The sequence below is a fragment of the Equus quagga genome, chromosome 3 (assembly GCF_021613505.1).
Source record: "Equus quagga isolate Etosha38 chromosome 3, UCLA_HA_Equagga_1.0, whole genome shotgun sequence".
Classification (NCBI taxonomy): Eukaryota; Metazoa; Chordata; class Mammalia; order Perissodactyla; family Equidae; genus Equus; species Equus quagga.
Window position 1 is genome coordinate 135808867 of NC_060269.1, and position 27845 is coordinate 135836711.

The window sequence follows — 27845 nt, forward strand, 5'->3', positions numbered from 1 at the left end:
CAGCCCGGGCGCGGGTGGGGGGGCGCCGAGTGGGGGTGGCGGCCAGCATGCTGCTCGGCTGCGGCTCGGCCTCCCACACCCGCGGCGCCCTCGTCCTCGCCAGCAGCGGCGGCGGCGGCGGAGCAGCGAGCGGCGCCCGCGGCCGCAGCGGCGCAGGGTCCGAGCGCGCGGGGCCCGGGGACCCGGGGACCCGGCATGGCGCTGCGGAGGGGCGGCGGTGGCGGCGGGGCGCTGGGACTGCTGCTGCTGCTGCTGAGCGCCGCGTGCCTCATCCCGCCGAGCGCGCAGGTGAGGCGGCTGGCGCGCTGCCCCGCCACTTGCAGCTGTACCAAGGAGTCCATCATCTGCGTGGGCTCCTCCTGGGTGCCCAGGATCGTGCCGGGCGACATCAGCTCCCTGTGAGTGAGTGGGATCCCCCGGTCCCCGCCCCACCCTGCGCCCGCCGCCGCCGCCGCCGCCCGGGGAGTTGCCTCTGGCGCTGGGACAGCGCGACCCGGACCCGGCTCCCCAGCCCCATTCTTTGCGTTTGGGTGGGGGCTTGCTATGGGACGTGGGTGGAGGCTCGGGCCCTGGGGAGGATGGAGGGAACCCGAGACCCGGAGTCTGGGAACCCTGACAAGTCGCTGTGGCAGTGTTTCTCAAAGTATGGCCCGCGGGCCACCTGCATCAGAGTGACCTGGGGAGCTAGTGCCAATGCAGATTCTGGGGCCCGCGCCGAATGAAGCAAGGTTCTGGAGTGGAGCCTTAGAGTCTGTATTTGGCGTCCCCAGGTGATTCTAGGATGCATTAAAGTTTGAGAGAATGTGTGCTTTGAGGGGTAGAGCTGATAGTGTAGGGGCGTGTAGAAGCGGGGAGCGGGACTGGAGTGAGTGCGGCTGCGAAGGGGTGAGGCCTCACTGTCCCACCTCAGGTCTGGGGAGGTGGTTTACGCCCGGGCCTCCGCCGACCTCTCCACACTGCAGTTTGTGAAGAACCTCGGTAAAGGCATGCAGCCTCTGGAAGTGGGGGTCCGCCCCACGTAGCCTGGAAGAGGGGCGCACAGAGGACTCGGCAGAGCCCGGGACATGTGGGACTCTCCGCCCAGTGGCCAAGCGCTGGCCATCAGCCTGACTTCTTGCCCTGGGTTCACAAGGGCTTCTTGTCCCCCTCCCCACCACACTTTGTGTTGGCTGCTTTTTCTGCCCGCTGGACATAGGGACAGGAAAGAGCTCCACGGTGTTTATCCACCTGCTAAGAGGTGCTTTCATCCTGCCCTCACACAGCCACTCAAGCCACATGACCAGCTCTGTCACGGCTGTGGAAGGGGCTCTTGGGCTACAGCTTTACGGCTGGGAAATGCTTCCTGCTGAAATGACTCCCTTGTTCCAGGCCAAGGTGCTGGGGTGATGCCCGCTCGGTTACAGAGGCAGAGAACCCCGGCAGTGAAGTCGCTTGTGCCCAGGGCACTTCCTCTTGTGCCACACTGCCCTGCCTCGCACCCCAGACGCCGCACACAGGCCTGGCCCCAGGAGTAGAGGGCTTCCCGTTGGCGCTTATAGAAAGTTAGGAGGGTCTGGCTGGCAGGAAAGGGGGCCTTTGGATTCCTAATATCTCGAAGTCGGGTGACATGGAGGATTCCAGAAATTAGAATTCCCCTTGTTAAATCCTTTAGACCAGCAGCTGCTGGATTGATCTGCATGTTAACTGAAATAATTCTAAAATAATATATTGAGGTCCTGCTGTGGCCAGAAAGGACAGGGAACCTGGTGGGAAAAACAGTCAAGCTTCTTGCCCTCTCATTGACCGTTCTATCTGGCAGATGACATTGCCTCCCACCACACATTCAAGTTCAGGTGTCTCTGAGTTTTTCCCCAAGGCTTTCACGGTGCATTTAATCGGAAGTGCTGTGAGTGTCTTTCAGAGATGTGCTCCCAAGGGGAGTGGTTAATCCTACCCTGGCGTTCCGTGGGCCCACATTAGGGCTGTGTCTCCACAAACGGAATCATGGGCAGAGGTGAAGCAATTACCCCTTTTCAGCCACGGCCTCGTGTAGTTAAGTAAAGGAGGCGAGGGGATTGATTCAAACTGGCTGAGAGAACGTCTGTGGAAGGAGCTGGACTGATGGCAAAGGTTTCTGTTAGCCAGACTAGTTTTCGTATTGATCCAGTTCATTGGATAATGGCTCGACCCTTCTCCTTGCTACCCCTGAGAAGCTCCTGGCCAACTGTTTTAAGCCTCGTTCGTGAGGAGGAGCTGAAATACAGGTGGAGGATGAGACCGGTTGCCCACCCTGCCTGGCACTTCTAGAAGCAACCTAGGCCCCGTTGTGTTCCTCTTTTGTCTACAGGAGCCTGGTAAATGGCACGTTTTCGGAAATCAAGGACCGAATGTTTTCCCATCTGCCTTCTTTGCAGCTGCTGTAAGTATGGGACGTGCTCTCTGAAAATGGGGATCCGGAGGTGCGGTCCTGGGGGGAGCAGTCCCTGCCTCTTTGGTGTCAGTCCTTCGTAAAATAACCCTGGCTGCTCTTAGAGTGAACTTGCCCTGTGGTGTCCCCACGGAGCCGAGTCCCAAGGCTGTTCGCTTGGTGTCCTGTCCTTCTTTTGGCACATTTTCCTCAAGGACTTTATTGTAGATCCCAACACCCTTATCTGGCAACTGGGGACATGATTACATTGAATTACGACCTGAATTTCTCCTAAATGAACTGTTTCCCCAACACCTCCCTTTAAAAGAAAACCTACATTTTAAACTCTTCATGTTACTCTGAAAATAGAAGTATTTCTAGTTGACTGAGCACATAAACCGTGGGGCAGCATGTACATTTATATGCAAAATTTTATTTAGTCATCCTGTCACCCCTACGAGGAGGGTATTTTTATTTCCCCATTTAACAGATGAGAAGCCTGAGGCTCAGGGAAGTTAAGTAACTTGCCCCAAAGCACAGCCAGAATTCTCACCCACACTCGTAACTGCTCTGCATCCTGCCACTCCTGGCGACTGCTCGCATCGTGCTGGTGGCCCAGGTCAGTTCCTGTTTGCTGCTGAGAAGAAATGTCCAAAAAGCAGTTTTTAAAAGCAAGTCAGTGACAGGCACAGACATGAGTACGTAGCTCATTCTCTTTATTTGTATTGTTTTCTTAAATTTGAGATGAGATCAAAATTAAAACAACAGACTGCAGAAGAATATGGAGAATGGAATCCTAAATAAACTTCATGTTGATATTTTCGTTCTTGAAATGTGATGTACCTCCTTATACCATTATACTTAACATTTCAAAAGCTATCATTTCTTAGAAACTGTAGCTCTATTAAAATATGCTTTCCGTATGGTGGAAATACAATTTTAGATGTTTCACCAAATAAGTGGTAGCTATACAGACTATATAAACTTTTACCAAACAAACTTAAGTGGTGACTCATAGAAAACAATGTGCTGATCAAGAGTCTTCTGAAGATTTCCTAAACTTTTTTTTATTATTTCTTATAGAAATGTATAATATAGTAGAAAGGATTTTTTGGGGGGGGGTTCTCAGCTGTATGACTTTGGTCAAGTCACTTAACTTCTCTGGGCTCAAATTTTTCTAAAAGTAGAGTTGGATTAGATTCTTCTAGATCTCTGCTTTTAGTGATAGCTGTGTATCATAAAGCATTCCCTGGCTGTTTAGTTGTGCTGAGCTTTAGAATGTTTTGAAATAGCAGTTATCAGGTCATATTTACTGAGACCCGCAGGCGAGAAATGTGGAGTAATGGAGGTGACCAGAAAATCTAGCCAAAGGAATCCGCTTGCCATCATCCGTGAGCATCTGTGAGTTGGGTTGTGCCTCTAATGGACCAGTCTTAGGCTGAGAAGAGCCTGTGTTTGCCCGTGGACCAGAACATTCCAAAAGAAACAGAAAGGGCTTCATTATCTGACTCAGGTTTTACATCTCTGCCTTGAAATCTATCCTTTATTTTCAGGTTGCTGAATTCTAACTCATTTACAGTCATCCGGGATGATGCGTTTGCTGGACTTTTTCATCTTGAATACCTGTAAGTTCTCTGCTTTGTCCATCTGCCTAGCATTTGGCATCTCAGTAGAATTCCTGTATTGCTTTCCAAGCTGGAACACCATCTCTTCGAGAGCTTAGGGGTGGAGAAAATGGAGAAAACCCCATTCTCTTTTCAGTGCTGACCTTTTATAGTTCACTTGTGTGTAAACATGCTGGGACAGGAGGAGGCTGGAGACAAAGACGGGGAAAGGAGACAAAGAAGGAAAGATATTCATTCATTCTCTGCTGACATTTAATTTGTCATGTAGTAAGCACAATTGGAAATTGCATTGGATATTTTTACCTCTCATAACTAGGCATGGATTTGCTGATCAGCCAGAAATAAAGCTGAAGGATTCTGAGGGTTACTTATTTTTAAATAAAGTCTCCCTATTTGGGAATACAACTTCATGTTTTTAATTCAGCTGTTCTATATCCTGTTCGCAGTATCTCCTGTGAGCGCTTGATGAGCGTCTGATTTTATTTTTTCTCCTTTAAAAAAAAAGGTTATTTTTCCCTTTTTAGATGTGCAGTTTTTTTACCTAGCAATGAGCTTGCCCTTGTTCTGATTTCTTTTCCTGATTTGCCTTTTCCCCCTTTCATGTCTTTTTTCCCCTTAAATTCTTTCATCCTTGTCTTCTAACTTTGTAATAATATTAATCCTGCTATCAGATGGGCTTTCCCTACTTAGCATTCGGAGGGGTTTTTAAAGCCTCGTCTCTGCTTTCTTATCTGAGGTTCACAGGTAGATGTTTGAATTCTGAACACATCCTGGGTCTAGGAAAACTGCTGATTTTATGTCCTCAGGAAAGACGTCTCTGGGGAACACCTTTCTCCAGAGGACACATAATATGTTGCTCTCACAGTACTCTGACGGCATGCCTAGTATGGAAAGTGCGGTCCTACTGAAGTACTGGATCTAACTAGGTTCTGCCAAAGCACGTGAGCGGCTGAGGGAGGCAGCAAATGCAAAGCTATCAGTTTTCTCTTATGAGCCCTTCATCTTACTGTCAAGGTTATGGAGGAGGAAGTTCGCTTCAGTTTATCCTGAAGTCTATTATGGAAAAGACCCCTGATTTTTTAAAAAAAACAGACATCAGAAAGTAATCAGTACAAGAGTGAAGAACTATTTTGCTCACTAATGGCATCATGTTGCAAAGCCTCACCCTTGGACCGTCTCATCAAAGACCCTCTTACATTTCATGTAATGTGATGCCATAAACTAAAGTTTAGTTCTCTCTGGCCCTCAGGAGTAGTCACAGTGCATTCGCTTCATACTTTTCCACGAAGACTTTAAAGCATGGCCACAGGTATTATTGCAAGGTCCTGTGTGCAAGCCCTAAGACGTCTTAGCACAGAGAAAGAAGTTTGGGCCATACATACCTTCCTTGTACCTCCAATTCCCTAGTGGCCTAGGGATCTTGAGAATCTCCTTGCTCTGTCACCCATTTGCTCAGAGATTAGACTGCAGGACTCGATGAACTCAAGTTTGCCAGAAGCCAAGCTTAATGGAACTCTCCCTCAGCAAAAGCTTTAATAAGGAGACGTAAAACAATGGGCTCCCCTCAAGGGACAACCGTATTAACAAAAGTATTAATAGCCAGGCGCTGTGAAATGTAAGAAGGGTTGAGTCGGGAGAATGTCTGGAAGCATTCCAGTCTCGCAGAACTTCTTGCCTTTGTGTAGGGCTTTCTTCTTCTTTGTTTTTTCCCCAAGCTGTTTTTGCCCGTGTTGCCGACTCTGAATTTGAAGACTTCCGTGCTGCTTCTGGAAGGAATACAGAACACACCCTTGTGTGCATACGTTCTTGCACACATACCCTGCTCCCACTTGGAATCTGGTGTGGCTGACCTAGTCTTCAGAGATGAATTTTTAAAATTCATGAGTGCTTTTAGATTTTATTCTGAAAGCATACCACTGTCACTTTTTAGAGATATTAAGCAGAGAAAATTCAGTTTAATCATACTGCTGTTCTCCTTAGGTTCATTGAAGGGAACAAAATAGAAACCATTTCAAGAAATGCCTTTCGTGGCCTCCGTGACCTGACTCACCTGTAAGTCCTAAGAAAAGTGTTGTAAGTTCTTTAATGGGCAGAGTAAGATTCACTTCCTGATGCCTGTCTCTTTCTGTCTGTTTCCTCCATATTGTAACATTCTCTGAAGGAAGCTAATTTCCAGGTTCCCCAAGAGGTTTCCATATTGTCGATCAGACACTTGCCTGTTGTAATTACTCACACGCTTGGCTTTATTATCTTTCCATCCTCCTGAATTGCCATTATGGACCCCATGACTGCATGTGAATTAAGGAGCACCCTGAGCCATGAGGGGCCTGTGTCCAGTGATGGAGGAGGTGGGAAGGAAGCTAACAGATATCATACAACTACTGTGTGCCAGGCACAGTGCTGGGTGCTTACTGACCCTTCTCTTCTTTATCTTTAATAATAATCGGTGAGTCCCCATTTTACCGATTTGGGAACTGAGGCATCAGTGACTCATTGAAGAATGTTAAATGCAGGATCAAAATTAGGACAAGGTGGAATAGAGACATTTTTGTGGTTCCTCTAATTTGAATGCAAATAGCTTTTTCTTTTATGTTGGATTAATCTGCAGCTTAAGCTAAGCTCTCTGGGTTCTTTAATAGCTTTCTGGAGAAAAAAATTAAACAAATTGATTTGAATTGGCATATCAGAATGAAGCAAGTACACACACTTAGCAAATTTAGAAAACTGGAAAAAATAGTGGCTGTGTTTATGAAAATGTAAAAACACTCATTGTCTTGGTAGGAGCAATTTATTAGCCAGGAACCAGATCCCACTTGCATGATAGATATTTTGTGTTTAAGTATGATAACATGTCTCGTGTCCAAAGTCAGCTTGTCTGTGGTAAAAAGAAAATTGGGAAAATTGGAGGGCTTTGAGTGGGGATGTTGGGCAGAGGGGTAGTACCTTTAGCGTGTGTAACCCTGACTAATCCAGCATCTAAAGAGGTAATCATTCACATTATTCCCTGATATAGGCAAAGGTGTCTGTCAACAGGCTCAGCAAGCGCTTGATTCTGGAATCCTACCAGGCAGAAGCTCTGCCTGAGTTAATGCTTATAGAGCGAAGAGATGAGGGAACAGAGTGGGAGGTCCAGACATCTAGATCAGCACAGTCAGTCCTGGAGAGCGTCAGACTCTCGTTGGCATTATTGCTTCAGGTTTTCTTTTTTTCCTCTAAAAGTCTTGATTTTTTTCAAATTCAGCGTAGATGCCAAATCCCCACATTCCCGTAGAGGCTGAAACAATGGGCTTGGGGTCACACAGACTTGGGTTCAGATCTCAAGGCCGTCATTTATTAATATTGCTAAGCCTTTTCGAGTCTTGGTTTCCTCATCCTTAAAATGGGGGTGATTGTACTGACCTCACAGGATTGCTGCACGTAGTGGGTTAATGCCTGCTTGCCAGCATCTGGTCCATTACCCGTGGTAAATGCTCAGGATATGGTTGGCCTTGTTAACATCATCATCTCATCAACAACAGCATCATTCCCTCCCTCCACTCGTTAAGAACTCTCAAATGTCGCCATGGACTGCTGAGTAGCCTTGGCAGTTTGGCTGGCCAGACGGGGTCTGCTGAGGAGACAGCTGTGGGTGTCTGGAGAGGAACAGCTGTGGCCAGATAAATCTGGTTCCCAGAAGTCAGGAATGAGGGGCTTTGTTTCTGGGCAGATTATGAACTTAAAGCAAAGCTGATAACTGGTTGAATTAGCACAGATATTAACTTTCATTTGACCAGTTGGCTGTGGGTCCCTGGTCTGAAAACAGGTGTGAATGTGCAGTTGTTGTACATGTATATTTGCATACCTTTGTATATGTGTGCCCATGGGTGTACGGACTTCTATACATGTGGATACGTAACTGTTTGTGTGTACGTGTTTGTGCATTTGCATGCACAACCATATGTTTATATTGTGTGTGCATATGTGTAAGAGGCACCTCCTTTTCTGTGTGACAGGCAGAGAGCACGAACAGAGGGAACAAAGGAGTCCTCTGTTTAGGTCCAGAGAGCATCCGATGCGTTAGAGAGGAGCTAGGCCTGTCCCAGCGTGTATTAGCATCCTACACTCAAGCCTACAGGGCCCCCTCTCCCCAGCTCTCCAGCCGCATTTCCCTGAATGTCCTCAGAACACTGCTCTCTCAGTGAGCCCCCACGCAAACCCAACTCGTCCCATAACCAGGCTTTTCCTCACGTCCTTTCCCTTACCCAGGATGCTGTTCCTTCTGCCCACGATCTCCTAGAGTCTACTTTTCCTTCAAAGTCCAGGTTAAGTTCTTTCTCCCCCATGGAGCCATTCTTGACCTCCCCTCCACCCTTCCTGTAGCCTTCCCTGTTGGCTCCACATACCCAACACTTGACTGTAGACACTGGCGGTACTGGTGGTGCTATTTTATGGATGTTAGTTTTATCTCCCCAGCTTGGTTGAAAGCTCCCTGTGAGCAGGGCCCATGTGGATCTTCCTTAGCCCTGCTCTGCCCCCAGCATCTAGCATAGGGCTAAGCCAGGACGTTCTGATCTGCTGATTGACTGATGGGTTCCTTACTGAGCTGGATTTTCCGTATGTCCTCTACTTCTGGACAAGTCAGGTGACTTTTAAAAGTTGGCTCTTCTAGGCTGGAGATGTATGTAGTCATTAAAGCATTTAATACATTGTTTAAAGAATGAACCAGTCCTCTGACTTCCCCTCACTTTTTTGTAAACTTCTAAGCCAAGAGAGCACATCAGTTTTCTAAAGTTCACTCCTGTATTCAAGGAAGTTGCTATCTGGCATTTGTTTAAGTATCTGATTTTTATCTTTTATGAACTTTTCCAACACCTACAGACTCACATTCGTAAGTCTAGAAACAGAGATCAGGTTTCATAGCATTGAAGGAGCAGTGCCAATCTGTAACTAAAATCTAGGAACATTTGTTTTCCAGCGGTCTTGTAAAGCCCAAGGGACAGGTTGCTGTTAAGTAGTTTTAGAAATGAAGGAAGTGCCATGAATTTGTAGACAAAATGAAGTGGAAAGTGAGACGTTATGCACTGAGTGTGAGTCGAGTGGAGAGTTCAACTAAACGATCTGGCTCCCTGAGATCTCAGTTGAATGCTTGGAATGGCTCCTGAGCATTCTGCAGGCTGCCTTAACCAATCCCTATATTCTTATCACTTCAATAACAATACATTTCAACTAGCTAAAAATTTTTAGCTAAATAATTAACCTTTGATTAGCTAAGAAATTTTGTACTTTCTAGAAAAAATGACCATCAACCGGAAAAAAGTCAAAACAAACATCTCCTTTTATAATTTCAAAAAGCTACTTCTAGAGTATGCTCAGTCTGAATACATATTCAGCCTATTTTCCAACATCTTTTAAAATGTACCAATAAATCATTTAGTAAAGAAAACTAAAGTAGTACATGAAATTGTATTGTAATCCATTTGTGGTTGCCTAGATGGGAAGGGGTGTAATTCAGAAACTATAGGTCTCCCCATATTCTCTTGGTATCTTGAAGCAAGAATGTTTGGATTAAGCACAGGCTCAAAGCGCTCTACTCTAGCTGTGTCTAAGGAGGAATACCCATTTCTTTAATTCTTCTTTCTGGGATGGGTCATTGTGATACTACAAAAGACTAATTTCATATGTATTTTTAAAGATGTTGGTGCTGAATTGCCTACATGTTTATCATTTATATGTTTTGCTATTTGTTCTCATGTGAGTATAAAAGAAAACGAAAGTAGGCATCAGTTTCTTGGCTGACTCACATTAGAGCATGATGCCTGGGGGAAGTCACAGGCTTGATGTACTTCATTTCAGCTCCCAGCATCTTCCACATCAACAGTCCAGCACCATGGACATTCATCTTCAGCAGGATGATGATAGGGTACTGCATAATCCTGAATCGTTGGAGAAAGAGGCTATGGTGTTCATTCGAGTCTACTTCCTGGAGATGGGGAATGGACTGGGATATTTTAGAAAGAGCTTCAACACTAAAAGCAAAAATGCAAAATGGTTTGTGGTCAACCTTCATTAATGAGAAAATGAAATTGATCACAGTCAGTCTTCTCTAAACATTGTGGTTCATTGAGATTTTATAGTATGGTTAGGGTTAGAGCCAAGGGGCTTCATGTAAAAGAGTATTTATGGAGTCCTTTCTTAGAGTCAAAAGTAATAGAATTCACTTGGATGGACCATTAGAGAACTTCTTGGGATAAGACTATGCATCTTTTTTTTTAATCATTGTCATCTTAGTGCATAATTCATTCATTCAACAAAGATTTACTGAGTCCCTACTATATGCCAGGCACTGTGCTAGGAGCTGGGGATACAGAGGTGGATAGACCACAATTTCTGTCCTCATGTTGTTTATATATAGGGAGAATACACAGTGAATAAACAAATAGGTAATTGAAATATATAGTATGCCAAGTGATGGTCATGCAATGCGATCAGCAGAGCAGGGAAGGGAGATGTGTAGAGGTCAGCGAAGGTGGTGATAGTTGGGGACAGACCTGCAGGAGGTGATGGAGTGAGCTGTGTGGGCATCTTGGGAGAAGAGCATTCTGGGCAGATTAAGGACACATTCAGAGGCCTTGAGGTGGGAGCATGCTTAGCTTGTTTGAGGAATAGTGAAGAGGCCAGTCTGGGTGATCTGAGTAGTTGAGACGTGGTCCCTCAGGTAAGCGGGAATGGAGGTAACCCTAGACTATGGAGGGTCTTGTGTGACATCCCAGGGACTTTAGCTTTTATTCGGAGAAACATGAGATGTCATCTGAGGTTTAACAAATGTATATAAAGAGCTTAATAGATGCTTGTTTTGAAAACAAAACAAAACAAACTTACATTGTACTCCAGCATCTATAATGTTATCTTTGTGTAAGTAAACTCATTTCTTTATCTCAGTGTCGAAGACCAAAGCCAGACCTTGAACCATGTTGTGCTGAAGCGGTTTAGAGCTCTGTTTTAAACCATCGGCTTTATTTAAGGGACTTCAGTGTGACAGGGCATGAAGATAATAACCACATTAAAAATGTGACTTTCTTGTTCTAGTTCTTTGGCCAATAACCACATCAAAGCCCTCCCCCGGGACGTCTTCAGTGATTTGGACTCCCTGATTGAACTGTAAGTAATGAAAATTAAGTTTGTGTGTGTTTGTCATTGTGTCCCAGTTAATTATGTCTTTAAATCCCTCTCTCCCTTTGCTGCATTCCTTTTATGTTGTAGCTGAAAATCTATGACAAAGTACTGCCTGCTGGGAAACAGGGTGCAGTTTGTATTGTGTTGGATTTTGCCGTTTAACAAGATACTTAGTAGCACTGGCTAGCTCTTTCCCCGACATAGTGTATCTATCTGCTTTATCTCCCAGCGTTTGTCACTTCTCACCGGACAAAGTTTAACAATATCTTAAAGCTTCAATTGTGTCTGTGAAAACCGTCTTCCTATAATGTCCTGTTTTGTTTGTGAGAACCTGTGTCGGTGGTATTTTTCTGTCATCCCTCCCCCATTTCCAGCATGGCATGGTGACAGTTTCAAGAGGGTTTGGGGAAATGTGATATGTTGGCTCTGAGAGCTTTCTGTAGGCCGTGTGGTTAAAATTATGGGCACTGAGGAGCTTTAAATAAAGTCAGTGATAGGTGCAAGAAATAGGATGCATTAAATACAAAAATTTTTTTAAATTCCATTGGGGGGGGATTAAATATATCAGGATGTTAATAATTCTGGAGTTTCATGTTCCTGCCCAAACATTTCAGATATGTCTATTTCTCTGTGTGTGTGTTTGTGTTTTGTTTTGTTTTTTAGAGATTTAAGGGGCAATAAATTTGAATGTGACTGCAAAGCCAAGTGGTTGTATCTGTGGTTGAAGATGACAAATTCCACCGTTTCTGATGTGCTCTGTATTGGTCCACCAGAATATCAGGAAAAGAAGCTAAATGATGTGACCAGCTTTGACTATGAATGCACAACTACAGGTATTCAGAACTCTATCATTGAAGCCTGATATTTAGACTAATCCCTTTGTTTTTCCTTTAGATCATCAACAGGGAGTGGGGAAAAGTGGGTGTAAAAGTTTTCTATCAAAATTATTTTTGAGAAAATTTAAGCATCCTAAAAGAAATGAATTGACGTGGTAAAGAGAATATCTCAACGTGTTTGGAAGGATTTTTGTTAACTGCACTGGCTTTATTTTTATTCTTTTTGATTCTTTACAAAATTCAAAAATCTCTAAAGATGTTTTTTAAAGGTCAAAGTATAAACCAGTGAGTTCAGCATAAAAAGATTTTCAGATCAGTCCAGGTTTCACGGAAAGCCAGTGCTAAGAGGCCTAAATTACTGTTCTCTTTGCATTCTATCATCACTGTTCTCTTGGTTGAGCAATATGAAGTTTATTGAAAATTTAACTAATAAATACCAGAGTTTAAAATCTATAAATTGCTTTTGTAGTTCCATGTAAGAAGAGGTAACTCGGTAAATTATAACCAATGGCAAAGTAGAAATATAACTTAACAACTAGTTATCAAAGGAAAAACTCACATTGAAGAAAAAAATGTAAGGAAAGTTTGATTTTGTTTTCCAGGGCCTGCCTCAAGGTTTCAGTTTATACATTTTTCAGGTTATAAGATAAAAGTAAAATACTGACAGCTCAACTGTCACATCTTGTGGAGGGCAGGGGAGTGTCTCCGTGGGAAAGGCTTAGACGGAATTGCTACAGCTTCTAAAGGCAGATTTGAAAGGAGAGCAGATCAGTCCGCAGTATGCAGCCTGCTTACCAGACTTATAAAAATAAACATTTAAGTTGTGAGTTGATATCTACAAAGCCTCAAGGCAAGTCAACAGGAGCCACAGAAATGAGAACTGAGAAAATAGTTACGGAAACTCAAAAGACAAAAAAAACCCCAAGAACAAAATTTCATAGTTAGGCCAGTCCTCCTGCCTCCCTCCAAACAAATAAACAAACAAAAACTCACAGAGTAAAAATTACTTCTAGATATTTTTGTAAATAAAGGGACCTTACAAGTTCTGTTCCTTTCTGATAGAAAACCTGAAATCTTAGGGAAATGCCCTTGTCTTTCATCATCGAACAGAGGCTTGTTCAGCTGTGTAATTGGCAGGTGCCCTCCAGCTGGCCGAGGCCACTAGGAGCTTATTTATTGTATGGTAGAACACTGCAGTAAATCAGAGGTCGTAGTCAGTGGCATTTGCACCAAAAGGTGGCATTCAAGGCCATTTGATATTAAATGCTAAATCAACGCTTGCTGGGTTTCCTCTCTGCCTCTTTTCCAGTTTTTCTGGAGAATTCTCTAGCTCCTAGGTGAAGTTACCAGCTTTTCCACTGTTCTTTTCACACCTGGCCATGATGTGTGCAAACTTGGCCAATGTCTGAGAGGAATGACATGGGCTAGAGAGAGGCTTGGGGAACTGGGAATAATTTATATGAGAAAACATGATTTCTGACCTTAGAGCTCTGGGGATGGTTATGAAAATGATCCAGGTTCTGAGAATTGTTATAGGAATGAAGAGGGCTTGGAACCCAGGTAGCCAGTTCCCCAAATCTGTTCTAAACCCAGAATCCATGTGGTGGCGTGAGCCTGCTGACACATTGTAGGGAATTCTCTGTCTTAGATATATTTGTCTTTGCTAACAAGCTTCCTACTAAAATTTAGAAAGTCAGCAGTCCTCCCTGGTACAGGGAGATGATGACTGTCTTTGCTGTTGTTTCATTTAAGATTCATGAGCAAATTAGCTCTTGCTCACTTTGTTCCATCATGAAAAAATGGCATAACCAAGTTGTGACCCGTCCCCGTATGTCCCTGCCTTGTAAGAACTAGGTCGATAAATCGTGAGTTTTTTGGCTTTCTATCTTCTGCTCAGATCAAGCCTCATCCTCTGGTGCTCTGTTAAAGGCTGGGGAGGAAACATGAGGATGGATGGGAGATGGAAAGCCAAATCCAAGAGTCATGGTACTGTTACCGCATCCTCACTAGAGAATTGGGAAGAAGCGTGTTTTCTGAGTGCATCCTTTTCCTCTTAGCTCAGATTTTCAGGAAAAGAGTAAATTCTTCAGGTCGAGGAAGGAGAGGAAGATACTGTTCTTCCGGGGGAGAGGAAGATAAGTTACCCTTCTGTTCCTGGCACAGGGGTGTAATTAACACCACAAAGCCACCACTGGACAGCTTCAGCTCTCTAGATTAATCACAGTCCTTCCATAACCCTCCGCTTCAAATCTATTTTAACCACCTAAAAATTCCTCTTACCTACTCATGATTCCCTATGTTAGGTGGATAATTCACTAAATTCCTTAGAGGGAGTGAATTTTGCATCCTAATTGTCCTGTTAGCTTCCCTATTTCAGGGCTGATGAAAATGCAAAGAGAAATAATGCATTAATGTGCAGTGTCTCTCCCAATAGGATCAGCATCATGTATAATTTATTTTCTGCATGTGCTATAAATAGCTATGTAAAAATCTGTTGATTCCAGTGGGAGCAAGGCTTAATTGTAAGAGTCCCACTGACATCATGAACTTAATCCAATGTGAATGGAAGTGGCAGTGCTTTTTGCAGAGAATGCCATTAATACTTAAACACTAGTAAATTGATCTCATATCAATATGTGTATTCTTTGAGCTCTTTCCACAACGAATGTGCTTTTGCCATTTGTGAATGATAAATGAAGATGGGGATGGGAGAAGGTATTGGGATTCCTCGAGTCCGCCCCCCCGTACACACAAACGCAGCAATCATATTCTTTCACCCTTTTCTTCCCCTTTTTCTTCTCTTCCTCCTCTTTTTTTTTGAGGAGAGGAGAAGAGGTTTCCTATTAAGAATTAGATTTATAATTTGAATGATTTAACAGTCTGCGTTGTGCCAGATGGTCAGTATTTAGAAAATAGTATGAAACCAATGTTTTGGGAAAATAAATGATAGTAGGACCAGTAAAGCCTGAATTTGGAAAATCCTCTCTATTCTGATAGCTCTTTTTCATCCCGGGATGCTTTAATAAAAAACGGAAACTTTTTGGGCTGCACTTTGAACGACCTGCGTTTTTAAGCAAATGCTCATGTTTCTGAGAATTCAGAGCGCAGTCAGGAGACAGATGAGAACAAGGAGCCGATGAGTTACAGGCATCGCAGGCATGTCTGGAACCTTCTGCAGACTTATCTTAGACGAATGCAACTGGAGATGTTGGAGGAGCTTAGAGCCGTCTGGGTTGTAATAAAAAGAACACAGCTGTGTTCTCTGAGTCCTTTTCTGTGTCCAGAACAGGAAGCAGACGATGACAGCTGCCATTTCCGTCTTGTTCCGTTTATCTCCGTGAGAGCACAGAAACCTCAAAGACTTGGGTGGTCAGCAGCCGCTTTCTGGCTTGAATGCTGGTTCTGCCAGTACCAACAGGAATGAACCGAGGTTGAGATTTTCCTGTTTTGGTCTCTGATGGAGCAACGCTGGTATTTGGGGGGTTGGTTGAGGGCTGGGGCTAGGAGCCATTGTGACTCTTCTCTAAGTCTTCATGCAGGCAAACTGATACTATCATTGTAACTATAACTAGATAACTGTCTAGCTACCCAAACAAAAATCCTGAGGGTTCCCATGATGAGGCTCTGTGCTAACACTTATCTGTTTAGTCTTGTTTAGTCTCTCCAATGACCTTATGAAGTAGACGATACCCTCATTCCACTGACAAGGGCCTGAGGCTCAAGGCCAAGGTCACAGAGCTGCAAATGCAGGCGGGAACCTGAAGCCCAGTGGTCTTTAGGTCTTACCTAAAGTGCCAGCTCTTCCCAGTGCTCCACTCCCTGCTGGGGGGCTGCCTTGTCCACTGTGGCCGCCCCTCCCCCAGGCTCCCCTTGCTCTCGGGGTGCAAAGGCAGCCTCCTCTTCACTTCTCGCTCTTCTCCCTGCACCTTGTGTGCATCATGCACTCAGCCCCTGTCCTCTCGCCTCACAGTGTTCAGAGTGGGCCATGGGACAGAGCCAGCCTTCCACACTCATCAAGCCAGCAAGCATTTATTAAGCACCTCTTGTACACTCAATGAGGAGAGGAACACCTCCAAAAGGTGACATGCATTGAGCACTCACTTGGCACTAGGGACCGTTCTCAATGAGTATGAGTCATAATATACGATGGGGAAACTCAGGCAGAGAGAGGTTAAGTACCTTCACCAAGGTCACTCAGCAAGATGGTGGAGTCACAGCTCTGGCATCTTATCTTAGATGCCATTAAAATGGACACTCCCCCAAGAGATTGCCCAGTGGTGGCTAGGACAGAGGAGATGGACTGTCCTTTCTTGGACCTCAATTCTGTGTTTATCAAGCACTTATATATGCTGAGCCCCGAGATGAGCTTTTCCACCAACATCAACCAGTGTGTCCTTGCTGTCAAGCTTGGGAGGTAGGTGTCACTGCCCCCATATTGTGGAACAGTAAACTGAGGCCTTGTAGGGGAAAGTGGACAGTCCAGGGTCTCAAGGACAGGCAGTGGTTTCAGGTGATCTGACTCCAGGCACAGTGCTCTTTCCTGTGCCTCATCCTGCCGTCTCTCCCTTAGCCCCGCCCCCCTTCTGCCCGCTAAGCGTCACCTGCTCTTCCCATCACTGTTCCACTCTTCCCATCTCAACACTCACTCAGCTGCTCTCACCACCTTTCCTGCCTGTGTCCCTTTTGCGGTGTCCCTCTTCATTCACTACTAAGTGGCCCGCCTCTTTATTGCCTTTCGCATTTGACATCTTTTATGAGCCTTCCGAGTCAGAGTTATTTCTTGAGTGGCTGCCAAGGGCTTGTGCCATTGGAAACTCGGAGGAGTGTAGGACCCAGGTCCGACCTCAGGAGGCCGTTGGTTCAGGAGACACCCCGTGCTGGCTGTGTGGCCACAGCCAGGCATGCACCCTCTCAGTTTCTGGGCTTCAGTTTCTGGCTCTGTAAAATAACTCAAGCCTCTAAGATCTCTCCAAATCTATCTGTGATGTTGCCATGGTGGAGACTCAATCATTATGAATAATAAGATGTAAACAAGAGCGCCTAATTATGAGTCCAGCGAGTTAGGAAGAGTCCTGCGGATTGGACTGACTTTGTAGAGATGGGACTTGAGGGGGCATGGATAAAGATCGCGTGGGGAAGAGATGGGCAAAGCCAGAATTTTCTCATAAGAATGACTTTCCTCAGCCAGCTGTCTGCCATCATTTTCCCTGGGCACGGGCAGCCTGCTGAGAAGCAGAGCACGTTGAAGCACCTCTGGCCAAAGAAATAGCTTACCTTCAACTTTGCTAGTGTTTTGTTTTTTAAATTCTTTCCTCATTGGTTTTCTGGCTACCCCACACACCAACGATCCTGGCTTCTGAGGGCATGCTCACCTTTCCTTGGTAAAACCATACATTCCCTGTCAAGATTTATTGCAGTGAGCCAGCCATAGCTCAGGGGAGTGATATGGACGAGGAGTATTGACTTTCCACTAAATGTAAGAGGAGAACACGTGCTCAGATAGGACGGGTTCTGTGTTGCTTGAAAGTCCAATCGATCTCCTGTAACAGCTTGTGGAGCTGCAGAGCATGTCCGGATCCCAGGCACAGCTGTCACTGACCGCTGCACGGGGGCCAGTACCAGGAAACGCACTTAGGTTAGCTTCCCCGCCCTGTGGCTTTATAAACCTCTGACACCATATCACGGGGTTTGGTCAGGTTTCCAAATGTGCAGTGTGCTGTTTGGGGAGTTCACTTTTAGTTTTGAACCTGAGGTGGCAGTGTGTCTCCACCGGGATAATGCAAGCTGGGGGGTATGACAGGCGATAAAGGATCCCGTTGTCAGGTAACCTAGAGCAGCCCCACAGCAAACAGAATGGAACAGGTTTCGTGACTCTGGGGGCTGTTCTGAGAGGGTTAGAAATACAAAATCCAGGATTTCCCAACCTGCTGGGACTCCTGCAGCCTTTCCTCACAGACTGATTTTCATGATAGTGTCAAGGAATGTTGCTCTGTGGCATCTTTTCTGTCTTGTGTTTTAGAAAGCCAGGTCTTACCAAATTTGTTTAAAAACTTGAGATCCTTTAGCCAAATTTGTGAGCTATTTATCTTAAAAAAAAAAAAACAAAAAAACCTCTATTAGAAGCTGTGCATTCAGTCTGAAAGTTCTGTGCAAGCCAGAATCCTTCTAGAATCTTCCAGAGTAAAGCACACTGTGATTGTGTTGCTTCTCTACTGTCCTTCCTCTTCCCCGGTCCTCTGTGGAATAAATGATAGAACGATCGAAGGGTAATGGGGGTCGGTAATTCCCGTAAGAGATCTCATGGAGACTTTTGTTTTTAAACACCCATTCCCAGATTTTGTTGTCCATCAGACTTTGCCCTACCAGTCGGTTTCGGTGGATACGTTCAACTCCAAGAATGATGTGTTCGTGGCCATCGCTCAGCCCAGCATGGAGAACTGCATGGTGTTGGAGTGGGACCACATCGAAATGAATTTCCGGAGCTATGACAATATTACAGGTGTGTTGTGGCTTTGATAGGATGTATTGACCTAATTTCAGGACGGCCTAAAGCCTGTGAGAGAAGAAACGTTCTCTGTCCTACCGAGGGAAAGCTTGGCTCTCTGAGCTGGCTGGGTTCAGGGAACACATTCCAGCCCACCTTCATCTCCAATTTTTTTCTCCACATGGTCAGTTATTGGTGAGAAACCTCAGGTGGTGATTCCATTTATTGTGGGTGATCCTTTTGAAAAGAGAGGGGGGATGGGTTGCATGTGGTGGGAGGCATTTTCCCATAGTGGTGAGAAGTCACTTGGGGAACCCCTTGATCCTGAGCAGTTACAGCAGCCTGAGACTGCACCCGCTTTTTAGCAGCTAAATGAGTCCTTCGACTTTTGTTAAGCTGATTATTAACTAATATGCTAACACACGTGTGCATGTACACACACACACATGCATATGCATGGACACACATGCACACACACCCATGTGCACCCACGTGCACAGACACATGCATACATGCACACACATAGCTGCACACACACGTGCACACGTTCTGTGGCTTGTTCCTACTGCCCCCTTGCCAGGTCCTGGCGATCCCTGCTTTTCTTTAATAAATACATACAAAAGAAGACGAGATGGGTCCCTAAATTCAGGACTTTAGGATAAGACAGTTAATGCTTCTTTCAATGCCGTCAGGGGATCCCAGTGTCTTAGCGCTACTAAAAATGGGCTGTCTACTTGCTTTTTAAATAAGTGAATAAAGTCAAAATAATCTTTCCAAGACTTCTCATTTATCAAAGTGCAATCTGATAATAATACTAACTTTATAAACAGCATCCCAACAGCCTAATTGTCACCCCGTGAGAGGATTTCCTTTAGCGGTTCCCGATTCAGGGTTGAGCAGAGCTTTGCTATTGCAGCCAGGAGCACGTCTAGGTGGAATTTCCAGACCCGGAGGCTCCGAGGACTCTCTCAGGCACACAGTGGCTTCGCAGCAGGTGCGAGGAGGTAGGGAGGGCGTTGCTTCCCCCTAGGGAGCAGAGCTGCTAATGAGCCTCATCTCAAGCACTGAGAGGTCCCTGTGATGCACATCCGGATGCTCCAAAGATGCTGTTGTAGATGAGCCGCGTTGCTGTCGGGCCATCTGGCCTCCTAGTGCTGAGCTCACATTCCTGAGCTCAGAGCGCAGATTCAGCACAGAGCCCTGCAGGTGAACCGACAGAGGGAAGCCCAGGCCTTCGGACCCTAAACCCAGTCCCTGTTAAAGGAAAAAGAGAGATGGGAGGGGGACTCGCTACCCGCGTGGTTTTTGCTTCCCTCTTCTTCCTGACTCGGAAGATAGGTGAGGGATGATGAGCTGGCCCCTCGGCCTCCCCCGTCCCGTCCCCACAGGAGGTGGTGGGAGCAGGGTGAAGCTTTGCTCTTGTATGGCAAGTTTCAACACCAGTGCTTGTTGCCAGTGCTGGTTGCTGGCCTGGAAGATGCCATGTGCTGGTTTGTCTCATTGGAAACTCACAATTAAGGTATTATTGTGAGTTGCCTGCTGGTCCGCAGAGGACAAAGGCCCTCTCTTCAAGAGAAAGGTGGCATATAGACTGTGAAGAGCTCGGGCTTTGAAAACTGATAAATGTGGATTATTATCCTGACTCTGCCATGTGCTGGGTGGGAAGTAGCTGTGGCTCTGAGGCTGTTTCCTCATCTGTAAGATGAGCAGTAGGTATTCCTCACGTAGATGTTGAGAGGATCCAGTAAGTGCCAGGCACAGAGCAAGTGGGTCTTCAGGCCAGCTGCCTTCTTACACCTTTACAAATGAAGCGATGGAGGCCCAGGTGTGTCCCGTCACTCCACTGTCACTTCTGAGGCAGACCCAGGGTCTGTCACTGTTGTGTCCCACCCCTGCCCTCCTCCAGGTTGACCTTGCTAGGAAGGGACAGCACTGCCCCCGACCTGCCCTTCTGACATACTGCAGCTGGTGGCCTCCTCAGGTTCATCACAAAGATTTCCTGAGCGCTTTCCTCTGAGCCAGGCACAGTCTAGGTGCTAGGGCCATAGCAGTGAACAAGGCAGATAAAGACTTCCATCCTCAGGGAGTTTACATTATAATGAGAGAGACAATAAACAAGACAAATAACTGTAACACATAGAACACATTAGATAGCAGGCATGCTAAAAAGGGAAAAGAATGTGGAGAAGGAAGAGTTGAAAAGCTGGGCGTGGGGGGATTGAAATTTTAGATAGAATGTTCGGTAAAGGCCTTATTATAAAGGTATTATTTAAATAAGACTTGTGGGATGTGAGGAGTTGATCCACATGGAGAGCAGAGCAAAGAGCATTCCAGAAAGAGGGAACAGCAAGTGCAAATGTCCAGAGGCAGGAGGGTGTCTTTCCTGTTGGAGGAGCACCCAGGTGGCCAGTGTGGCTTGAACGAAACGATCAGGGGCAGGTGCAGGAGACAGTCAGAGAGGAAAGAAGGGCTGACCCTGGGGCCTTGCAGGTCCTGTGAAGGACTTGGGCTTCTAGTCTGAGAGCTCTGCAAAGTCGTGGAGGGTTTCACGCAGAGGTCAGGGCTGAGCAGAACACACAGGCACCTGGTACGGAGTGCCAGGTGGTGGCCAGCTGCTGGGTTGAGAGTAGTTCGTGGGGAGTGGAGGGGACAAAAGTGGAAGCAGAGTGATGAGTTGAGAGGCTGTTGGGACAATCCAGGCAGGTACTGATGGCCTGGACCAGAGCTGCTGGGTAGGAAGTGGTCAGGGAGATCCAAGTGTGTGGGCTGGCGCCAGAGCCAGGTGGACCTGGCTAGTTTCCAGGGCTCCTCAGCCCCTCAGTCTTGAAGTCTGAATCTTTTGAGAGGTGGGCAGCCCTGACGTGAAGCCCACCTGGGTCCTCTTCACAGCCAAGCCCAACATATGAGTTACCTGATGGGGTAGTTAAGCTTGTGAGCTCCAACTTCGACTGGTTTTTGGTAAAACTGGCTCCAGCTCTTTCTAACTGGTGATCTTGGCCAAGCTACTTAATTTCCTTGAGCCGCTTTCATCCGTAAAATGGGAATTTCATGAATTTCCATTTTACCTGTAAGGTGAGATCATCACGGTATTGGACCCGTGGGGGTAATACGCATAATCCTGAGCACAGTGCCCGGCAGATGGTGAATCCTCCACAAACGTTGTGGTATCAGTGGGGATAAAAATAGATATTTGATGGGCTGGCCTGGCGGCACAGCGGTTAAGTTTACACGTTCTGCTTCGGCGGCCCGGGGTTCAGGTTTGCTGGGTCGGATTCCAGGTACGAACCTATGCACCGCTTGTCAAGCCATGCTGTGGCAGGCGTCCCACATATAAAGTAGAGGAAGATGGGCACAGATATTAGCTCAGGGCCAGTCTTCCTCAGCAAAAAGAGGAGGATTGGCAGCAGATGTTAGCTCAGGACTGATCTTCCTCAAAAAAAAAGAAAAAAAATATTTGATCACCCTTCCTTGCTACCACCACTAGGAAAGCCACTGGCTTCAGATCTTTTTCTCTTAATTCATGAAAACACATGCAATCCATACATCAGGGTCCCAACATGCCCTGCCAAGTACATATTGCCCGTTTCCTGTCGCTGACTGATTTCCGATCACATCTTACAGTTCACCCTCCTCACTTTCTTATATTTCTCCCTTCACCTGGGTCTCCAGGCTCAAATGCAGCCTCCTACAGGAAGCATTCCTTGATGACCTGTTTGGAGTGAAGTATCTGTCTTCTCTGTCCCTTATGTGAATTCCCATTAAACACAAATGGTGTGCACTGTCACGTAAGTTTTCATTTAAAGGAGGGCAACTACCGTTTATGTACTCAGTGATTTATAAGCCTTTTCTCACATAAACCTCATATCATTAAACAACTTCATAGCATGTATATTTATTGTCTCCATTTTATAGGGAAAAAAGTAGGAGCCGTCCTCCTTCCCCTCAGACCCTAGCTCTCTGCCTTCAATTAAACCCTCTCCAGGACTTTGATAAGCACAGGAATGCAGGACGGCAGAGCACGGGCTGAGGGAGGCAGGGGAGAGGGTGGTCATAGAAGCAGGTGGGCCGCTAGGTAGAGGCAGGAGCGTGGCGAGCTGGAGTTCGGCGTGGCGGGAAGCCCTGCAGCACACGTGTGCTGGGCAGATGACCAATGGGTCAGCAAGGGCGCAGCCCGGGCCGCTTGATTTGAACGAGACCAAGGAAAACATGCACCCGGTCTCCCCTCACGGGGCGGTGCCTGCCTCATTTGTCATCTTGTCCCATCGCAATCCAGGCCTGGCAAGCCTGGGGCTCCAAGGAATGGGAGGGGCACCTGCATCCTCCTTTGTGGTCCTTGGGAGCATGAGGCACAAGGGCCGGCTCCAGCTGTCCATCCGTCTTTAGGCGACGACGGAACCCATGGGCATTCTCTCCCATCTCCTTTCTCTCTCATCTCAGCTCTCCTGCTTTTGGTTTGTTTGCCTTTTGATTTCTGCATGCTGAGGGTGTTCCAACCTCTCATCTCTCTTCCCCCATTAACATACACACACACGCACACACACACGATGATCTCTGCTGCTACTGACAGCTCTTTGGGCCACAAGTGTCTACTTGGACAGAGGTGCTTTGGAGCATCTCCAAGAAAGGCATTCTTTCTGTCTCTCGCGGCCGCTTGGCTGAGACTGGCAGAGCGTAGAGCACTCCTGGGCAGGAGGGACCCCCTAGCCAGGTGGCTCAGGAAGGGGACGAGGAGCAGGCACTCTCACCTGGTGTTGGCAGGTGGGAGTCAGTGCAGCTTTCAAAGAACAGTCTAGTCATTTAAACCCAGAAAACTTGAAAGGTGCAGAAAGTTTGCCTCAGCAATTCCTGCATTTAAGAACACTGCCAGATGGTTTTCAAAAGAGATTTCTCTACAAAGAAGTATGTTGCTTATAATAGTGAAGAACTAGAAATGGCTGCAATGTCCAACAATATGGGATTAGTTAAATAAAATATAGTGTACCCACGCAATGGAATACTGCATAGCATTAAAAAAATCAAGTTATAGAAAATGCAATAACAAGGGAAAATGCTCACAACATAGTGGTCAAGTGAAAAAAGGAGACGATAAAAAACCCATGCATACCAAAAGCCCATGTATGTGCTGTAAATAGACTTGGGCTTATTAAAAAGCACGTTTGAGTATGTGCCTAGGTTGACAATTAAAGAAACATATCAAGATATTAAGTGTTACTACAGCATTTGCAGTATAGGTGATTTTGATTTTCTTCTTTTCTTTGTGCTTTTTGGTGCATTGCTGGAGGGTGGACTGGAGCCAGACTACCTGGATTTGGATCCCAGGCTCCAGTACCTACTAGCTGTGTGGCCTTGTATAAGTTACTTAACTTCTCTGTGCCTCAGTTATACTCTATAAAATGAGGATCATGATGATAATATTAATAGTACTGGCCTCATAAGATTGTAAGGATTAAATGAATAAATATATGTAAAGTGCTTAGGACAGTGCCTGGTCATGGCACACACTGTGTGGTACTATTATTATTGTCAAAATGTTCTTTGGTGAACATTGAAAACCTTTATACTCAGAAAAAATAACAATATAACACAGTAATTAGTTTTAAACAAAGGAAAGAGACCAGGTTCTTGCCAAAAGACCGGAGCAGTGAAAGAGACAAGTAAATACCACTCTAAAACCCGCCCACCCCCAAGGTTAATACTAAGGTCAGAAATGGGGTAATTACCCTTGTAATTTACAGACCAAAGTCACTTTGATCCCAATTGCCTAGAAAATCAGGGGAAAGAAATAGCTTTTAATCGAATGACCTAGATGGAGGGTCAATACTCATTGAGATATGGGTGGTCCTGCTGCTTGCTGGCTGGAATGGGGGCATTAGGGAAGGCCTGGGGGTCTTGGTGTAGAGTAGGAGACAATGGGAGGAGGTGGCCCAGACACCACTGAAAATGTTCCCCTGTTCCTGCAAAGTTCTGATTTTGTGCTGCCTGAGCGGGATCCTTCAGACCGCTGCTCCTTCTACAGACGTTTATACACTGCCTGCTATGGCCAATGGCTAAAGTGTCTAGGCCTTTTGATTGTCAAGACAACTGCTTCAAGTATCCAGTAACAATAGCTACTAAGTATTGACCACTCCCTGTGTGGGGTGCTCTGTACTAAAACCACTGACCAGGAAATTTCTCGTTTAGTCTTTACTAGCCCTGTAAGGTCAGCTCTGGTAGCATCCTCAGTCCCATTTTGTAGATGAGGGGCCTGAGCATAGAGAGGTAACTGGCATAGGCTCAGGAGGCTTATAAGGTGCGGGGCTGCATTTGGGACCCTGGGCCACGAGGTCTAGAGTCACAGGGTTTAGCACTCTCCTGCCTTCCTTTGGCTCTGGAAATCAGAAGAGGTCAGATGTCTTCACAAGCCCTCATTTGTTTCTCCTGCTTCTGAGACCCAACTGACCGTTTTACCCTCACTAACCCCCCAAGAGAAGAAGCCTGTTTCATTGCCTCATTCTGCCCTGTGGTGTCAGGAGATACTTTTTTGAGTAACATGAAGACAATTAGTTTGGCGTGTCAGTGAATTTCCTGAATTATATGCCTGCCTCTAAAGACAGCAGGGGCCCGGGTGACAGGCACTTACCATACCTCTATGGAGGCACATTTTTAAAAAAATCTATTTTTTAATTTTTAATTGTGGGAAAATATACCTAACAAAATTTACGATCTTAACCATTTTTAAGTGTACTGCTCAGGAGTGATAAGTACATGCACATTATTGTGCAACCAAACTCCAGAACTTTTTCATCTTGAAAACTGAAACTCTGTACCCGTTAAACAACAACTCACCATTCTCCCCTCATCTGAGGCCCAGCCACTCTCTACCTTCTGTCTCTATGAGTCTGACTCCTCTGGGTACCTCATATAAATGGAATCATATATATTTGGGTTGTTTGTGACTGGCTTATTTCACTTAACATTGTGTCCTCAACATTCATCCATGTCATGGCGTGTGTCAGAATTTCCTTCTTTTTTAAGGCTAAGCCGTATTCCACTGTATGTATATACCACGTTTGTTCATCCATTCATCCATCCATGGACACTTGTGTTGCTTCCACCTTTTGGCTGTTGTGAATAGTGCTGCTATGAACATGGGTGTGCAAATGTCTGTTCGAGACCCTGCTTTCCACTCTTTGGGGTAAGGATGCATATGTGAAGTTGCTGGACCATATCGTAATTCTATGTTTACTTTTTCAAGGAACTGCCCTACTGTTTTATAGAGCAGCTTCCCTATTTTACATTTCTCACTAGCAGTTCGTTCGCAAGGGTCCCAATTTCACTGTGAAGGAGCATTTTTAGCTGTGGCTGCCCTAATCCTCTCTTCCCTTTCTTTTGGAGCACAGGCCAGTCCATCGTGGGCTGTAAGGCCATCCTCATCGATGACCAGGTCTTTGTGGTGGTGGCTCAGCTCTTTGGCGGCTCTCACATTTACAAATATGACGAGAGCTGGACCAAGTTTGTCAAATTCCAAGACATAGAAGTCTCTCGCATTTCCAAGCCCAACGACATCGAGCTGTTCCAGATCGAGGACGAGACGTTCTTTGTCATCGCAGACAGCTCTAAAGCTGGTCTGTCGACTGTCTATAAATGGAACAGCAAAGGATTCTACTCGTACCAGTCTCTGCACGAGTGGTTCAGGGACACGGACGCAGAGTTTGTCGATATAGACGGGAAATCACATCTGATCCTGTCCAGCCGCTCCCAGGTGCCCATCATCCTCCAGTGGAATAAAAGCTCTAAGAAGTTTGTCCCCCACAGTGACATCCCCAACATGGAGGACGTGCTGGCCGTGAAGAGCTTTAGAATGCAGAACGCGCTCTACCTCTCGCTCACCCGCTTCATCGGGGACTCCAGGGTCATGAGGTGGAATAGTAAGCAGTTTGTGGAGGTCCAGGCTCTCCCATCCCGAGGGGCCATGACCCTGCAGCCCTTTTCTTTTAAAGAGAATCACTACCTGGCCCTCGGGAGCGACTATACGTTCTCCCAGATATACCAGTGGGATAAAGAGAAGCAACTCTTCAAAAAGTTTAAGGAAATTTACGTGCAGGCGCCTCGTTCCTTCACAGCTGTCTCCACTGACAGGAGAGATTTCTTTTTCGCGTCCAGTTTCAAAGGGAAAACAAAGATTTTTGAACATATAGTTGTCGACTTAAGTTTGTGAAGGTGTGATTGGTGAATTTAAGACATGTAGCACTAGCTCTCGCGAGAGAGGACCAAGAAAAAAAAATTTTTTTAAGCCAAGTTCAGAGCTCTGAAATTAAAAATGCACTGAAGAAATAGTTAGAAGTTTCCAAACTTTTAGAACTCACATTTTAATCAGGGATTGCGTTTCTTGGCTAACTGCATGACACGTCCATTCTCCCATTTAAAAAGACATCTTAAAGCCTGTAATTACTGAGAAAAGAGTACAGCGTTAACTCTTGCCATCCAGGAAGGTAATGTGCTTTTTTGTTTTTAATGAGGAAGGAGAAAATCGGATAAGCTGGGACAGCTCTTATAATGAAATAAAAAAAAAAAAAAGACCGAACAAACCATGGGCCCTGCTCATTCCATTTTAGCAATCCTTTTGGGAAGAACGCTTAAAGCCAAAGTCAGCTGAAAAGATTTGCTGATGATTAGTTTAAAAATCTGATAACACTCAGCAATGCTATTTTGAGCCATCCCAGTTTCCTGAATCCCCCTTAATAGCAGAACGTTGGCTATTTCATTGGCTCATATGGATGCTCGTCATGGGTGTGTTAACAAAATAATGTTTGACATTGCTCCCTCCCTTTGCTATAAAGACAATATTCTGCTGACACATGTCTAGGCCCATGACGGCCTGTAGGCCCCGGAGTGACACAAAGAGATTTTCCCCTCTTCCTTGTGGTTCAGAGCTGACCCCATGGTGCCCAGAGCAGTAACGGTTCTTTGATGCTCTCCGTGCCTCAGCTGCTTCTCTGACCCATCCTTTGAGTTTGTGGGTAACCAGCAGATAGGCCAAAGACTGAATGGTGCTTTTTATTCTGTCCTTTAAAGCAATAGAACAGGTATTTCCATCTGACGAGCATCTGGTAGAATTTTTGAAGTAGGATGTTGTGGCATCAAAGAGGACTTTACACAAGAGTCCGTGTACTTTGAAACCTTGGGATGGCTGCTTGATTGATGCATATCTTTGCCCTCTGGGCAACTTAATATTTCAGATACTTGAATGCCCACCTCCCTTCTCCTGTGACAGTCCTGCTTTGTTGATTTGCTGATGTTGCCGCTGGCCACGCAGCCTGTCTGATGGTGCTGCAGCCCCCAATGGCAGGACCTGGGATACTCCTGACAGCAACGCTCCTCGC

The 27845-nt window shown here is 45.8% G+C and overlaps 1 protein-coding gene across 1 annotated transcript; it reads left to right on the forward strand.

Moving 5' to 3' along the window:
- LGI2 (leucine rich repeat LGI family member 2) lies at positions 1-27845 on the forward strand. Its single transcript, XM_046656665.1, has 8 exons — positions 1-398; positions 2327-2398; positions 3940-4011; positions 5992-6063; positions 11077-11148; positions 11827-11996; positions 18334-18498; positions 25863-27845. The coding sequence occupies exons 1-8, from the start codon at positions 196-198 to the stop codon at positions 26678-26680; spliced, it is 1644 nt and encodes a 547-aa protein (XP_046512621.1). The 5' UTR covers positions 1-195; the 3' UTR covers positions 26681-27845.